General features: G+C 43.3%; 4 protein-coding genes across 8 annotated transcripts in view; all 4 read right to left on the bottom strand.

The window, feature by feature from the left end:
* LOC121188169 (protocadherin alpha-C2-like) overlaps window positions 1-16,944 on the bottom strand; it is a 132,260-nt gene that overhangs the window by 75,552 nt on the left and 39,764 nt on the right. The window contains exon 1 of one of the 5 annotated variants that reach the window (XM_041047764.1): window positions 10,787-13,165. The exons of 3 other annotated variants lie outside the window; for them this stretch is intronic. In XM_041047764.1, the coding sequence (XP_040903698.1) occupies window positions 10,787-13,165 (2,379 nt within the window). Of the gene's footprint in view, window positions 1-7,520; window positions 9,933-10,786; window positions 13,166-16,944 lie in introns of those variants that run through there. One more of the 5 variants, XM_041047771.1, reaches the window with a different exon arrangement.
* LOC121188863 (protocadherin alpha-8-like) lies at window positions 526-2,964 on the bottom strand. Its single transcript, XM_041048806.1, has one exon. The coding sequence runs from the start codon at window positions 2,962-2,964 to the stop codon at window positions 526-528; it is 2,439 nt and encodes an 812-aa protein (XP_040904740.1).
* LOC121188862 (protocadherin alpha-10-like) lies at window positions 3,998-6,409 on the bottom strand. The gene has a single exon (XM_041048805.1). The coding sequence runs from the start codon at window positions 6,407-6,409 to the stop codon at window positions 3,998-4,000; it is 2,412 nt and encodes an 803-aa protein (XP_040904739.1).
* On the bottom strand, window positions 14,073-16,469 carry LOC121188856 (protocadherin alpha-3-like). Its single transcript, XM_041048796.1, has one exon. The coding sequence runs from the start codon at window positions 16,467-16,469 to the stop codon at window positions 14,073-14,075; it is 2,397 nt and encodes a 798-aa protein (XP_040904730.1).

The raw sequence follows: 16,944 nt of genomic DNA, 5'->3' as shown, positions 1-16,944 counted from the left end.
CAGCATAGATTCAAATCTGACAGTTCCGATAAAACAATTTAGACGAAGACGGTGTGTTAATCGTCTATTTTCTTTCTTTTCATCCGGGGATAGAAAGGCGGCTGTCGCACTGTACCCTCTCGTCTTACGTCTCTTTGTTACAAAGCTCTGTGAACTGACACTGGGAGGGGCGTTAAACACAACGAGACACGTCTCCATGTTATGGTCTAACACTGTCGCCTTGTGGCGATGTTAAATATCTACATTTACAGGTCCTAGTAAAACAAGTTGAAGGATAGCACTCCCTTCCTCTGATCTCAGAGCTACCGAAAACAGTCTTAAAACTCGTGAAAACAGAAAACCCAATGACAGTTAATCACAAAACCAGTTTAAGAAACCCGTTCATATTTCAGGACCACGGAGAGCTCCGGGTGCCTTTTCCCTCAGGCTAGAATTCATCTGTAGTTGAAGCAAAGCAGCTGAAAAGAACAGATGCTAAAAAAAAAAAACTGCATTCAAGTGAAAATATTAAAGAAATGGAGAAGATTATTTCGAAACTGACAAAGCCACAACTATAAAAGAGATGTGTACAAGCTTTAAATGACTCACCTTTTCTTTATTAGGTAAAGTCTGAGTTCTTGTAAACGTGTCTCCTCCGTTTATACTGATCAGCTCCGCATCTACAGGCGGAAACGGGGCGGGGAAAACCACCATGTCACTCTTGAGCGTGTCTGAGCTGAAACAGACGTCATACTGCTGAGTAGCTTTAGAGTAAGACCAGCTCCCGTCAGGGTGGGTGGTGATCATTGGGGCGCTGTACCTGCTGAAGGTGCTGTCTGTCCTGTGGCATTTGACAGCTATTAAAGAGATGAGGCTGAGCAGGAAGATGACTGACACCGACACGATGGCGATCAGCAGATAGAGGTTTAAATCAGAGAAGCTCTCCTCCTTTATGGGCACATGTCTGAACTGAGTCTGGATGTCAGCTGTGCTCTCAACCACCACCACTTCAATAGACACAGTAGCTGACAGGGAGGGTTCTCCGTTATCAGAGACCGAGACCAGCAAGGGGTGAGTCTTCAGGTCATTGTCACTCATTCTCCTCTTAGTCCTGATCTCCCCGGTGCTGGTTCCGATGCGGAAGAGGTTGTTTCCTTTGTGCTCAGAGAGGTGATAAGAGAGCAGCGCATTGTATCCAGAGTCTGCGTCTACAGCCCTGATCTTTGCCACAAAGTATCCCGCTTCAGCAGAATAGGGGATGGTTTCACTGTTAATGGAGCCGTGCTCAGAATAGGGAGCGAGAATGGCGGGACTGTTGTCATTCTCATCCAGGATAAACACGTTGACAGTCACGTTGCTGCTGAGTGGAGGAAGACCAGAGTCTGTGGCCTGAACTTTAAACTGAAACGTTTTTAGCTCCTCATAGTTAAAAGACTGCAGACTGACTATATCTCCAGTCTCTGAGTTGATGTTTACCATTGTAGAAAGTGGCAGTGAGTTACTGTTACTTTCGACTATTGAATAGCTCACCTGGGCATTTTGATCAATGTCAGCATCAATTGCAGATACTCTTTTTAGAACTGCTCCAACCAGACTGTTCTCTTTTAAATAAACACTGACCGAAGCGTCTGAAAAACGAGGGGGGTTGTCATTGACATCGGATATATAAACGGTAAGATCCCTGGTGCTCGTGAGAGCTGGGATTCCATCATCCGTAGCAGTGATGGTGACATTATAATGTGAAGCACTTTCTCTGTCCAGCTGTCCGTCCACTACCAAAGAATAATAGTTTTTATAATTTGGTTCCAATTTAAAGGGGATGCCGTTTTTAATCTCACAGTGAACAGCTCCGTTTTTGCCTCCATCTCTGTCCAGGGCTGACACAAGTGCAACAGCTGTGCCGACTTTTGCATCCTCTCTAACTGTGTCAGTCAGTGACGTGACAGATATTTCAGGCGTATTGTCATTTAAATCCAACACTTCTATTAGTACTTTGCACTGTGTCGCCATCGGAGGATAGCCCTTATCACTAGCCTGCACGCGGATTTCAAAAGCCGGGTGCTCTTCAAAGTCAATCTTTCCCTGAACTGTCAGTAAACCTGTGAGCTCATCAATCTGGAATATTTCCAGAACGTGGTCTTGATCTTTGCTGCTGAGTGAATATGAAATCTCCCCGTTTGGCCCTTCATCAGCGTCCGTCGCAGTTACTGTCATTACTGATGAACCAAGCGGTACATTTTCACTAATGCTGGTTTTATAGAGTGGTTTGGTAAACAGTGGGATGTTATCATTGATGTCTAAGACATTGATTATTATCTGTGATGTTCCGGACTTCGGAGGTGTTCCGCCATCTACAGCGGTCAATGTGAGTTTAATAACAGGCTGTTTTTCTCGGTCTAATGCTTTCTGGAGGACCAGCTCGGCAGAAACACTTTCTCCTTTGTTCACTGATAATGAAAAATGGTCATTTTGATTTAGCTTGTACGTGCTGATGCCATTTTTCCCTACATCGGCATCATAGGCCGACAACAGGAGAAATTTAGACCCAGGTAACGTGCTTTCGGCTATTTCAATAGTTTGTGAACCAGTACTGAAAGACGGATAATTGTCATTTACATCCAGAATATTTATTTCTAAACGATAAAGCTTCAGTGGAGCATTAATCACAGCCTCTACGCTCACTGTGCATTTAGTTGCCTTCGCACAAAGCTCTTCTCTGTCTATTCTGTCGCTGACGAAGAGAAAACCAGTCTTTAGATTTACCTCGAAAATTTTTCTCTTGGATCCGGTAACGATCTGAAACATACGAGACTCCAGATCATCGACATTAAGGTTTAGATCCTTGGCTATATTTCCTACAGAAGTCCCCAGAGCCACCTCTTCTGATATAGAGTAGGAGAGCTGCCCTGACGCCGCTTCCCAGTAACAATCCAGCAGCACAAATAACACGTATGCCACCACAGAACCCCTGTTTTTTGAAGACATAATCCAATCCGACGTGAAACAAACATAGGAACAAGTCCAATCGATGTCGAGTATGGACGGAAACCGTGTTCCTTCTTCTTATAAATTTGACCACAATGCAGATTGTGCTCCAGCCTTCTCTCCGTGCTTCTGCGTCTCTTTGTGTCAAAGCCCAACAACACATCCTCACTCTCTAGCTCTGGGAGGGGCCTCAGCATTTTAATAAAACCGTCTATGTGTTATGGTCTATAGTGCCCCCTTATGGTCTTATGTACAAATTACATAGCAAACCAAGGGAAAAAACTGCTCAGCATCACACAAAACATATCTCCTTGACGCTCAGCGAAAAAAATGCCAGTTTCAAATCGAACTGAAAGCCAGGAAATATCAGGTTGCTATTTAAAAAAAATACTATGTAAACGGGTCATACTATCTAGTAATATGCAGCGTTTTGTGTATTTCTAAAAGGAGGGGAAACATCTGTGTGTGCTTGATATTGTTTTACACCTTTGACAGAAATGTAAATCACACGGCGAAATAACAGAAAATCTCCAAGAGTCACTGTTGATTTGCTCCAACAAAAAGCTATTAAAGCCACCTGAAAGAATTTTCAGAGTGCAACTCTGAATAATTAGAGCGACTTAACACATAAAGCAATAAAAAGCGACAAGGAAAGCTAATATCAGCCACCAAATTTATGATGTATACTTTGCGCCTCAGACCATGATCTCCGAGCCATTGTCAGAGAAGAAATTATCAACATGACAACATGAAACTGCGCGAGAATGATATGAATGAGTAAAAGGGACGTTTTTTGACAAGTGAAGTCTTCGTTTTCATCTACAGCACCATGGACAGCGACCACAGTATTTTAGTAGTAAAAACTCTTTTGCAACTTATAGACAGTGACAGATACAAAACATCAGTTCTTTAAAAGGATTCAAGAGACAAATGAAGAAGAGAAGAAAAAAGTAAGGAACAAGTAAATATATAAATAAGGCCAGTGTTAAGAAACGCTCACTACATTCTCTATGACAATTGACATTGTAGGTCGTTATAAATGTTCTGTTCTTACCTTTTCTTTATTAGGTAAAGTCTGAGTTCTTGTAAACGTGTCTCCTCCGTTTATACTGATCAGCTCCGCATCTACAGGCGGAAACGGGGCGGGGAAAACCACCATGTCACTCTTGAGCGTGTCTGAGCTGAAACAGACGTCATACTGCTGAGTAGCTTTAGAGTAAGACCAGCTCCCGTCAGGGTGGGTGGTGATCATTGGGGCGCTGTACCTGCTGAAGGTGCTGTCTGTCCTGTGGCATTTGACAGCTATTAAAGTGATGAGGCTGAGCAGGAAGATGACTGACACCGACACGATGGCGATCAGCAGATAGAGGTTTAAATCAGAGAAGCTCTCCTCCTTTATGGGCACATGTCTGAACTGAGTCTGGATGTCAGCTGTGCTCTCAACCACCACCACTTCAATAGACACAGTAGCTGACAGGGAGGGTTCTCCATTATCAGAGACTGAGACCAGCAAGGGGTGAGTCTTCAGGTCATTGTCACTCATTCTCCTCTTAGTCCTGATCTCCCCGGTGCTGGTTCCAATGCGGAAGAGGTTGTTTCCTTTGTGCTCAGAGAGGTGATAAGAGAGCAGCGCATTGTATCCAGAGTCTGCGTCTACAGCCCTGATCTTTGCCACAAAGTATCCCGCTTCAGCAGAATAGGGGATGGTCTCACTGTTAACGGAGCCGTGCTCAGAATAGGGAGCGAGAATGGCGGGACTGTTGTCATTCTCATCCAGGATAAACACGTTGACAGTCACGTTGCTGCTGAGCGGAGGAAGACCAGAGTCTGTGGCCTGAACTTTAAACTGAAACGTTTTTAGCTCCTCGTAGTTAAAAGACTGCAGACTGACTATATCTCCAGTCTCTGAGTTGATGTTCACCATTGCAGATAGTGGTAATGAATCACTGTTACTTTGTAAAAATGAATATCTCACCTGACCATTTTGATCAATGTCAGCATCAGTTGCAGTCACTGTTTTGATAACTGCCCCTACTGGACTGTTTTCTTTCACATATATATTGATTATAGTTTCTGTGAACATAGGTTTGTTATCATTCACATCTGACACGTGCACAGTAATAACGCTCGTGCTGGAGAGAGGTGGGCTCCCCTCGTCAGTAGCAGTGATGCTGATATTGTATTGAGACGCGGTCTCTCTGTCAAGAGGACCGTCCACCACCAGCGAATAGTAATTCTTATAATTTGAATCCAATTTGAAAGGAACGTTATTCGCAATCTTACAGTTCACCATCCCATTTTTACCTCCGTCTTTATCAAGTACTGAAACAAGAGCAATCGCTGTGCCAATGGACGCGTCCTCTCTCACGGTGTTTGACAGCGATGTGACTGAAATTTCAGGCGCATTGTCATTGACGTCTAAAACTTCAATCAATAGTTTAGCATGTGAAGTGAGAGGAGAAGAAGCTCCGTCACTGGCTTGTACTCGAATCTCAAAAGCATTATTCTCTTCAAAGTCGATGTTCTTTTTATTTGTTACAGTCCCAGTTTTTTCATCTATATCGAACAGATCTGTTTGTTTTCCTCGGCCAGCTTTACTGAAATAAAATAACACTTGTCCATTTGAGCCCGCATCTAAATCCGTAGCGTTTAGTGTTATTATTGATGTGCCTATCTTTACATTTTCGTGAACACTAGCTTTGTATAGATTTTGACTAAAAACGGGTGTGTTATCATTAGTATCCAAAACATTAATTGTAACGACCATCGTGCCTGATTTAGCAGGATTTCCTCCATCGATTGCAGTCAGAGTGAGGCGAATAACAGACTGTTTCTCTCTGTCTAAAACTTTCTGAAGCACTAATTCGGGTGTTAAAGTCTCCCCTTTATGTGTGTCGAGAGTGAAGTGTTCGTTTGGACTAAGTTTGTAAGTATTTACAGAATTTTTACCGACATCTGCATCGTCAGCAGGATGCAGTGGGAATTTTGCCCCTGCTGCTGTGATCTCGGTTATGTCGATTATCTGTGAAGTGCTGAGAAATGATGGAGAGTTATCATTCACATCTAAGATTATAATTTCAATTCGGTACAGTTTCAGTGGGTTATTAATAACAGCTTCTACACTGAGCGAACATTTTGGTTCATCGCCGCAGAGTTCCTCTCGATCTATTCTCTCATTAACGTAGAGGACACCAGTCTTTAGATTTACCTCGAAATATTTTCTCTTTGATCCGGAAACGATCTGAAACATACGGGACTCCAAATCCTGGACATTGATGTTGAGATCTTTAGCGATATTTCCGACAACAGTCCCCAGACTGACCTCCTCTGAGACGGAGTAAGAGAGCTGCCCAGACACCGCTTCCCAGTAACAATCCAGCAGCACGACCAAGAGATATATCCACACAGAGCCCGTTCTGCCCGGTAAATGCATAATTCCAGACATCGAGGGAAACCATACAGGCAGATGTGTTTAAAAAACGCCACAAATAATGAAGAACTGAAGCTCAATAGAATAATATACAAAACGAATTCAAACTGCCACACGAAAATGGTCGTCGCACCGTCTCTTTCGCCCTCTTCGTCTCTTTGTTTCAATCGACCGAGAAACATCATCATCCTCTGAATCTGGGAGGAGCCGTGATCCACTAAAGATGACGTTCAAAAGCGATGGTCTACAATGTCCCCATGTGGACACTTGTGAGAACTACACTGACATTAACACATCACAGTATGAGCAAGAACCTTACATCATTGATTTCCCCTTGAAATTTTAATCGAGCAATTCTGTATATCAAAGAAGGGTCAGCATAACTGTGCATGTGAGCAGACTGATCCTTTAAATTAACATTTTATACCTCAGCGTCAAAGTTTCACTGCTATGACCTATTTAAGAAACTTCACCAAAAGAAGAAAAATGAACCAGCTGTTATGGTTCATACCGTTTAAGTCACTTTCAGAACACACACACAAAACAAAAAATATCTATACTACCCAGACAAAAAACTTATACACTAAAAATAATCTAGGAAAGGAAACATAATCAAGGTAAGGGTAAGAAGTTTAAACTTAGAGCCATTATGCTGTTAATGAAAATATCTAATACATACAGAAAAATAATTATTGCCACGGGTATGGAACAGTATAAAAACCTAGTTTCTAGGAGACTGGGATTCAAATTCCGTAGAGCTGCAAAAGTTTGTTTATTACTTAATAACGACGACAAGCTTTCCGTCCTGGGTTCAGATTTAGCACTCGACCAGAAACGTTCAGCACCATGGATAGCAACGTACACGTTAAAAACTAAATATGCAGTAAGTGATGTCTGACATCAGATATCCATCAACACATTTACAACAGGCTTATATCTCCATACAGAAATATATAATTTAAAAAGAAAATCCATTTTAACTAAGACCCAAGTCTTATTTTGTAGTCACACAGGAACATGTCAGAAAGATCATTGAGAACTACTTAAAACTGCTTCAAGTCTCACTGAGTCGACATAGGTGTAGTATAATAACATGACGAATTACGTAGTGTTATCATGTTCTTACCTTTTCTTTGTTAGGTAAGGTCTGAGTTCTTGTAAACGTGTCTCCTCCGTTTATACTGATCAGCTCCGCATCTACAGGCGGAAACGGGGCGGGGAAAACCACCATGTCACTCTTGAGCGTGTCTGAGCTGAAACAGACGTCATACTGCTGAGTAGCTTTAGAGTAAGACCAGCTCCCGTCAGGGTGGGTGGTGATCATTGGGGCGCTGTACCTGCTGAAGGTGCTGTCTGTCCTGTGGCATTTGACAGCTATTAAAGTGATGAGGCTGAGCAGGAAGATGACTGACACAGACACGATGGCGATCAGCAGATAGAGGTTTAAATCAGAGAAGCTCTCCTCCTTTATGGGCACATGTCTGAACTGAGTCTGGATGTCAGCTGTGCTCTCAACCACCACCACTTCAATAGACACAGTAGCTGACAGGGAGGGTTCTCCGTTATCAGAGACCGAGACCACCAAGGGGTGAGTCTTCAGGTCATTGTCACTCATTCTCCTCTTAGTCCTGATCTCCCCGGTGCTGGTTCCGATGCGGAAGAGGTTGTTTCCTTTGTGCTCAGAGAGGTGATAAGAGAGCAGCGCATTGTATCCAGAGTCTGTGTCTACAGCCCTGATCTTTGCCACAAAGTATCCCGCTTCAGCAGAATAGGGGATGGTCTCACTGTTCACGGAGCCGTGCTCAGAATAGGGAGCGAGAATGTTGGGACTGTTGTCATTCTCATCCAGGATGAAAACATTGACAGTCACGTTGCTGCTGAGCGGAGGAAGACCAGAGTCTGTGGCCTGAACTTTAAACTGAAACGTTTTTAGTTCTTCGTAGTTAAAAGACTGCAGACTGACTATATCTCCAGTCTCTGAATTGATGTTCACCATTGCAGATAGTGGTAATGAATCACTGTTACTTTTTAAAAATGAATAGCTCACCTGACCATTTTGATTGATATCAGCATCAGCTGCAGTCACTGTCTTAATAGTCGCTCCTACTGGACTGTTTTCCTTCACATAAACATTAACCAGAGGCTCCGAGAAGCGAGGTGCGTTATCATTGACGTCAGAAACATGAACAGAAACTATGCTGGTGCTGGAGAGAGGCGGAGTCCCTTCGTCAGTGGCTATGATAGTAACATTGTACTGGGCTTTCGCTTCTCTATCAAGCGGACCATTAACTACTAAAGAGAAATAATTTTTATAATTTGTGTCCAGTTTAAACGGAGCATCGTTTGCAATCACAGCTTTTACTGCCCCGTTTTTCCCACTATCTTTATCCAGTACGGACACGAGTGCAATAGCAGTACCTACTTCTGCGTCCTCCTTCACTGTGTTCATGAGTGACGTCACAGTGATCTCAGGAGCGTTGTCATTGAGGTCCACCACCTCTACCAGCACTTTGCAGTGAGTAGACATCGGGGGCTGGCCTCTGTCACTGGCCTGTGCATGAATCTCAAAGGCTGGATTTTCCTCATAGTCGATCTCACCTTTGACTAAAATTTCGCCCGTTTTAGAGTCAATTTCAAATAAATCTAGAACATGATTCTGACCCTTTTTTCTCAGTGAGTATTCTATTTCGGCGTTTAAACCCTCATCCACGTCTGTCGCATTCAGAATGATCACTTTGGACCCTGTTGGTAAATTTTCAGGAATTTGAATTTTGTATAAAGGTTTACTGAAAATGGGAATGTTGTCATTAATATCCAAAACCGTGATAATGACTTGTGAGGTTCCTGATTTCGGTGGATTTCCTCCGTCTATTGCAGTTAGTGTGAGTTTTATAACAGAGTCATGCTCTCGGTCTAAAGCTTTTTGCAGCACTAACTCGGCAGACACGCTGTCTCCTCCTTTGTGAATTTCCAAAGAAAAATAATCATTATTACTAAGCCTGTATGTATTAACACCGTTCTTGCCGACATCCAAATCCGACGCCTCTATCAGACCAAATTTGAGTCCCGGTAAAGTACTTTCAGCAATGTCAAGAGACTGCAAATTCTCTGAGAAATGTGGTGCGTTATCATTTATATCGAGTACATTTATCTCCAAACGATACAGCTTCAGTGGATTGTTGATCACGGCCTCTACATTGACAGTGCATTGTGTAGCCTTCGCACAGAGCTCCTCGCGGTCTATTCTCTCATTGACGTAAAGAACACCGGTTTTCAGATTTACGTCGAAATATTTCCTCTTCGATCCATTAACAATCTGAAACATACGAGACTCCAGCTCCTGAACGTTGAGATTTAGATCTTTAGCGATATTTCCAACAGAAGTTCCCGGGTTTACCTCCTCTGAGACGGAGTAAGAGAGCTGCCCAGACACCGCGTCCCAGCAATAATGCAGCAGCACGACCACAAGATAAATCCGAAAAGGGTTCGTTCTCCTTGAGATATACATAATTATATCCAACAGGAAAAATACATGAATCCCAGTCCAACCACTCCTGTCAAACAGTCACAAAAATAGCCAGCTGAATAATGTCTCTCATCCTTTTCTCTCCCGTCCTCCGTCTCTTTGTAACAAAGCCCAGAGAAACATCATCATCGTCCTCTGTTTCTGGGAGGAGTCTTGCGCCTTCTGTAATAACGCCCAAATGTCATGGTCTACAGTGTCCCCGCGTGGTGATGTAAAATAACTACATTCAGCCTCAGACAGTAACAATAGAATGACTGGCCAGCAATGCAATGGCAGCACTTTCATAATAACAAAAGAAACTGTTCAACTATATCAAACGATCAGAACTGACAGACTTCGACACAAGACTCTTTGATTCCAAGGCTGTTTTTCCCCTTTGTTTTTCCATAATATTTGAGCTTCACCTGCTATTAATTTACCGCCTAGAAAGCTACACAAAGCAATAACGTGCAGTACAAGTAAAACACTACTACACACTAAAGACAGGGAGCTGAAACCGTTGACTGCAAATAAAAATCAGTATATTTACCTCTTTAGGTTTAGGTCATTCATCAGTAAATAAAAATACAATTATTAAATCTAAATAGATGTTCTATGAACTGTTCGTACTCTTGTTTTATTTATTTTGTTGTCGGAAAACAAGTATTCCACGTTATTCTTTTCAGTACGCACAAGGCACAGTGTGATGCTTTCTTCAGCACCACGGACAACGACTTGCACTTTGTATAGCTAGAGTCTGATCAACTTTAAATACTGTTATTACTGTGGCTCGTGTACCAGTGTACCTTTCAACACAAATCCAAAGCCTCACAACACGTTAATACATACGATGTGGAGTGTATAATGTTTTTCAGTCATTTTCTTACCTTTTCTTTGTTGGGTAAAGTTTGAGTTCTGGTAAACGTGTCTCCTCCGTTTATACTGATCAGCTCCGCATCTACAGGCGGAAACGGGGCGGGGAAAACCACCACGTCACTCTTGAGCGTGTCTGAGCTGAAACAGACGTCATACTGCTGAGTAGCTTTAGAGTAAGACCAGCTCCCGTCAGGGTGGGTGGTGATCATTGGGGCGCTGTACCTGCTGAAGGTGCTGTCTGTCCTGTGGCATTTGACAGCTATTAAAGTGATGAGGCTGAGCAGGAAGATGACTGACACCGACACGATGGCGATCAGCAGGTAGAGGTTTAAATCAGAGAAGCTCTCCTCCTTTATGGGCACATGTCTGAACTGAGCCTGGATGTCAGCTGTGCTCTCGACCACCACCACTTCAATAGACACAGTAGCTGACAGGGAGGGTTCTCCATTATCAGAGACCGAGACCAGCAAGGGGTGAGTCTTCAGGTCATTGTCACTCATTCTCCTCTTAGTCCTGATCTCCCCGGTGCTGGTTCCGATGCGGAAGAGGTTGTTTCCTTTGTGCTCAGAGAGGTGATAAGAGAGCAGCGCATTGTATCCAGAGTCTGCGTCTACAGCCCTGATCTTTGCCACAAAGTATCCCGCTTCAGCAGAATAGGGGATGGTCTCACTGTTAACGGAGCCGTGCTCAGAATAGGGAGCGAGAATGGCGGGACTGTTGTCATTCTCATCCAGGATGAAAACATTGACAGTCACATTGCTGCTGAGCGGAGGAAGACCAGAGTCCGTGGCCTGAACTTTAAACTGAAACGTTTTCAGTTCCTCATAGTTAAAAGACTGCAGACTGACTATATCTCCAGTCTCTGAATTGATGTTCACCATTGCAGATAGTGGTAATGAATCACTGTTACTTTTTAAAAATGAATAGCTCACCTGACCGTTTTGATTGATATCAGCATCAGCTGCAGTCACTGTCTTAATAGTCGCTCCTACTGGACTGTTTTCCTTCACATAAACATTAACCAGAGGCTCCGAGAAGCGAGGTGCGTTATCATTGACGTCAGAAACATGAACAGAAACTATGCTGGTGCTGGAGAGAGGCGGAGTCCCTTCGTCAGTGGCTATGATAGTAACATTGTACTGGGCTTTCGCTTCTCTATCAAGCGGACCATTAACTACTAAAGAGTAATAATTTTTATAATTTGTGTCCAGTTTAAAAGGAGCATCGTTTGCAATCACAGCTTTTACTGCCCCGTTTTTCCCACTATCTTTATCCAGTACGGACACGAGTGCAGTAGCAGTACCTACTTCAGCGTCCTCCTTCACTGTGTTCATGAGTGACGTCACAGTGATCTCAGGAGCGTTGTCATTGAGGTCCACCACCTCTACCAGCACTTTACAATCTGCAGACATCGGAGGCTGGCCTCTGTCACTGGACTGTACATGAATCTCAAAGGCTGGATTTTCCTCATAGTCGATCTCACCTTTTACTAAAATCGCACCAGTTTTAGAGTCAATTTCAAATAAATCTAGAACATGATCCTGACCTTTACTTCTCAGTGAGTATTCTATTTCAGCGTTTAAACCCTCGTCTGCGTCTGTCGCATTCAAAACAATAACAGTTTTACCTACTGGTAAGTTCTCAGAAATGCGTGCCTTGTATAAAGGGCTGCTGAACACCGGACCATTGTCGTTATTGTCTAAAACATTTATAATAATTTGGGATGTCCCTGACTTCGGTGGATTTCCTCCGTCGACTGCGGTCACTGTAAGTTTTATTATAGGTTGTATTTCTCGATCTAAAGCTTTTTGAAGCACAAGCTTGGCTGACACACTCTCCCCACCTTTATGAATATCTAAAGAAAAATAATCATTTGCGCTCAGCTTGTATGTACTAACACTGTTCTTACCAACGTCGAGATCTGACGCCCCTATGAATCCAAATTTCCCTCCCGGCACCGTACTTTCAGCAATGTTAAGAGACTGCAAACTCTCTGAGAAATGTGGTGCATTATCATTTATATCGAGTACATTTATCTCCAAACGATACAGCTTCAGTGGATTGTTGATCACTGCCTCTACATTGACGGTGCATTTTGTAGCCTTCGCACAGAGCTCCTCGCGGTCTATTCTCTCACTGACGTAAAGCACACCCGTTTTCAGATTTACGTCGAAATATTTCCTCTTCGATCCACTAACAATCTGAAACATACGCGTTTCCAGGTCCTGAACATTAAGGTTTAGATCTTTAGCGAGATTTCCCACAGACGTCCCCGGGTTTACCTCTTCTGATACAGAGTAAGAGAGCTGCCCAGACACTTCCCAGCACCAATCCAACAGAACAGCGACTAAATAAATCCCAAAGGCGCTGCATATCCTCCGCGTCGACATATTTTCATCCAATACGAACACAGCATATATATATATTTCCGTCTCCAAAAATCCCATCTAATGATTCAGAATAAAGTCGAAATGTCAGAATCCATATTCTTGCTCTTTGTAGGGGAAACGAAACAAAATGATGGCGGTACAATCCACTCTTTCACTGCGTCTCTGTGTAACAAAGCCCTGAGAAACATCATCATTCTCTGAATTTGGGAGGAGCCTCAGCCAACAAAGAGGAACATAAAAATGTGATGGTCTACGATGTCCCCATGTGGTCATTTGAAATAAATACACCCACCTCTAAAACAGACGAAAACCTTACAGTTTTTTTCCCTTAACTTCCAAGTTAACAGAGCTATCAAGAAGTCACACATCTCATTACAAGTCACGAAAAAGGGTCAAATTATCCTTGTTTGCTTATTCACAGACACTTATTAGTAGAAAAAATGAAAAATGCAAATAGACGATACCATTTGTCTCTGTTTTCTTTAAATACACAAATGAAGGTAATCAATGTGATGATGTGTGAAGATCTGGGATACATCATGCATCAACAAATATAAATAACTGTAAGAAAACTGTCCTGGTGTTAATCATGAACAGGACTGAATGTAGATAGATGAAATTTCAGTTTTGCACACAACACACTGTGGGGCTTATTTCAGCACCACGGACAACGACATACACATAGAGTATACTGCAGCAGTGCATTCTAAAGAGTGACTGAGAGGCGCACTGTTTACTTTATAATCATCATTCATTATTTTTAACTATTTACCGATGCACATCACACAAAAAACTTTTGCAGATGTGATTGCGTAGTTATTGCATCGTCAATAAGGAATAAGGAAGGAGATGTTCTCTGCCACAGCCCCCGTCAATAACATTGCACATAAAATAAAACGTGTGTTTTTCACAGTTTTCTTACCTTTTCTTTATTAGGTAAAGTCTGAGTTCTTGTAAACGTGTCTCCTCCGTTTATACTGATCAGCTCCGCATCTACAGGCGGAAACGGGGCGGGGAAAACCACTACGTCACTCTTGAGCGTGTCTGAGCTGAAACAGACGTCATACTGCTGAGTAGCTTTAGAGTAAGACCAGCTCCCGTCAGGGTGGGTGGTGATCATTGGGGCGCTGTACCTGCTGAAGGTGCTGTCTGTCCTGTGGCATTTGACAGCTATTAAAGTGATGAGGCTGAGCAGGAAGATGACTGACACCGACACGATGGCGATCAGCAGATAGAGGTTTAAATCAGAGAAGCTCTCCTCCTTTATGGGCACATGTCTGAACTGAGTCTGGATGTCAGCTGTGCTCTCAACCACCACCACTTCAATAGACACAGTAGCTGACAGGGAGGGTTCTCCGTTATCAGAGACCGAGACCACCAAGGGGTGAGTCTTCAGGTCATTGTCACTCATTCTCCTCTTAGTCCTGATCTCCCCGGTGCTGGTTCCGATGCGGAAGAGGTTGTTTCCTTTGTGCTCAGAGAGGTGATAAGAGAGCAGCGCATTGTATCCAGAGTCTGCGTCTACAGCCCTGATCTTTGCCACAAAGTATCCCGCTTCAGCAGAATAGGGGATGGTCTCACTGTTAACGGAGCCGTGCTCAGAATAGGGAGCGAGAATGGTGGGACTGTTGTCATTCTCATCCAGGATAAACACGTTGACAGTCACGTTGCTGCTGAGCGGAGGAAGACCAGAGTCTGTGGCCTGAACTTTAAACTGAAACGTTTTCAGTTCCTCATAGTTAAAAGACTGCAGACTGACTATATCTCCAGTCTCTGAGTTGATGTTCACCATTGTAGATAACGGCAATAGATCACTATTACTCTGTAAAAATGAGTAGCTCACTTGGCTGTTCTGGTTAATATCAGCATCCGTTGCAGTCACTGTTTTAATAACTGCTCCCACTGGACTGTTCTCTTTCACATATACATTAACTATAGGCTCTGGGAACAGAGGTGCATTGTCATTTACATCAGAAACATGTATGGAAACTACACTGGTGCTGGAGAGCGGCGGGGCTCCTTTATCAGTGGCGACTATGGTGACGTTGTAGTTAGAGACACTCTCTCTGTCCAGCGGCCCGCCAACTAACAGAGAATAATAGTTTTTGTAGTTTGTTTCGAGTTTGAGCGGAACCTCGTTTTCGATTTGGATTTTCACGTCACCGTTTTTCCCGCCATCTCTATCGAGGACTGACACAAGTGCAACTACGGTGCCTACGTCAGCGTCCTCTTTCACTGTGTTGTGTAGTGACGTCACAGTGATCTCAGGAGCGTTGTCGTTGAGGTCCACCACCTCTACCAGCACTTTACAATGAGCAGACATCGGGGGCTGGCCTCTGTCACTCGCCTCTACACGTATCTCAAACGCCCTTTTTTCTTCAAAGTCTATAACGCCTTTTACTTTAATGACACCCGTTTGACTTTCAATTTCAAAAACATCAAGAACACGATCCTGATCCTTGCTTCTCAGTGAATACACAATCTCACTGTTCGGGCCCTCATCTGCATCAGTGGCGTTCACAGCGATTACTATCGTACTCAGGGGCGTGTTTTCGGGAATTTTTGCTTTATACAAGGTTTCGCTGAATATGGGAATGTTATCGTTATTATCCAAAACATTAATAATGAGCTGTGAGGTGCCTGATTTCGGAGGACTCCCTCCGTCTACAGCGGTCAGCGTCATGGTGATCACAGGCTGCTTCTCTCGGTCTAAAGCTTTCTGCAGCACTAACTCAGCGGACACACTGTCACCTGCTTTGTGTACTGCCAAAGAGAAATGCTCATTTTGGCTTAATTTGTAAGTACTGACTCCGTTTCTCCCCACATCTGCATCAGTTGCTTCCGATAATGCGAATTTGACTCCCGGTAAAGTGCTCTCTGCGATATACAAATTTTGTAATTTGGTCGTAAACAACGGGGCATTGTCATTTACATCTAGAATGTCCACGTCAATACGATAAAGCTTCAAGGGGTTATTTATCACAGCCTCTATACTTACTGAGCATTTAAGTTCCTCTGCACAAAGCTCCTCTCTGTCTATTCTCTCACTAACATACAGGACACCAGTCTTAAGATTTACCTCGAAGAATTTTCTTTTAGATCCAGTAACAATTGCAAACATACGGGATTCCAGGTCTTGAGAATTCAGGTTTAGGTCCTTAGCGACATTTCCAACCGGACTCCCCGGGTTTACCTCCTCTGAGACGGAATAGGAGAGCTGCCCAGACACCGTTTCCCAGTAACAATCCAGCAGAAAAAGCCCTATATATATCCCGAAATAGCTCCATCTGCAAGGTGAGGACATAATTCTGTCCAATGTGAACAAAGCACAAATATCACAGTCCGATATTTTCGTCGGTATGAGAGATATCAGCCAATGTGAGGTTTTAATATGGCTGGAGAAAGCTCTGTTCGTCCCTCCGTCCTCTGTCTCTTTATAACAAAGACTGAGAAACGTCTGAAATAAGGAGGGGCTTAGTTGTATCATAGAGTAGCGCTTTCTCTGATGGATCAACAGCGACGCGACGTGGAAAAGGAAGTAACATGCAGTGAAATTAAAAATAAAATATGAAGCCTCGTAAGCAGCCACAAGATCTTTCTCTCTCTCTTTCACACACACGCACGCACGCACGTTTGTATTTCTTTGTGAGGACACTCACTGACATATTGCATTCCCTGGCCCCTCTCTCTAACCCCAGCCCTCACCCTAAACCCCAAAACCAAGTCTGAACCCTCAAAGGGCCCTTTGAATATTTGTCAGAAAGTGAGGATTGACCAAA

Source organism: Toxotes jaculatrix, chromosome 10 (assembly GCF_017976425.1).
Source record: "Toxotes jaculatrix isolate fToxJac2 chromosome 10, fToxJac2.pri, whole genome shotgun sequence".
Classification (NCBI taxonomy): domain Eukaryota; kingdom Metazoa; phylum Chordata; class Actinopteri; family Toxotidae; genus Toxotes; species Toxotes jaculatrix.
Note: the sequence above shows the minus strand (reverse complement) of the source record. Positions and strands in the feature narration are given on the sequence as shown.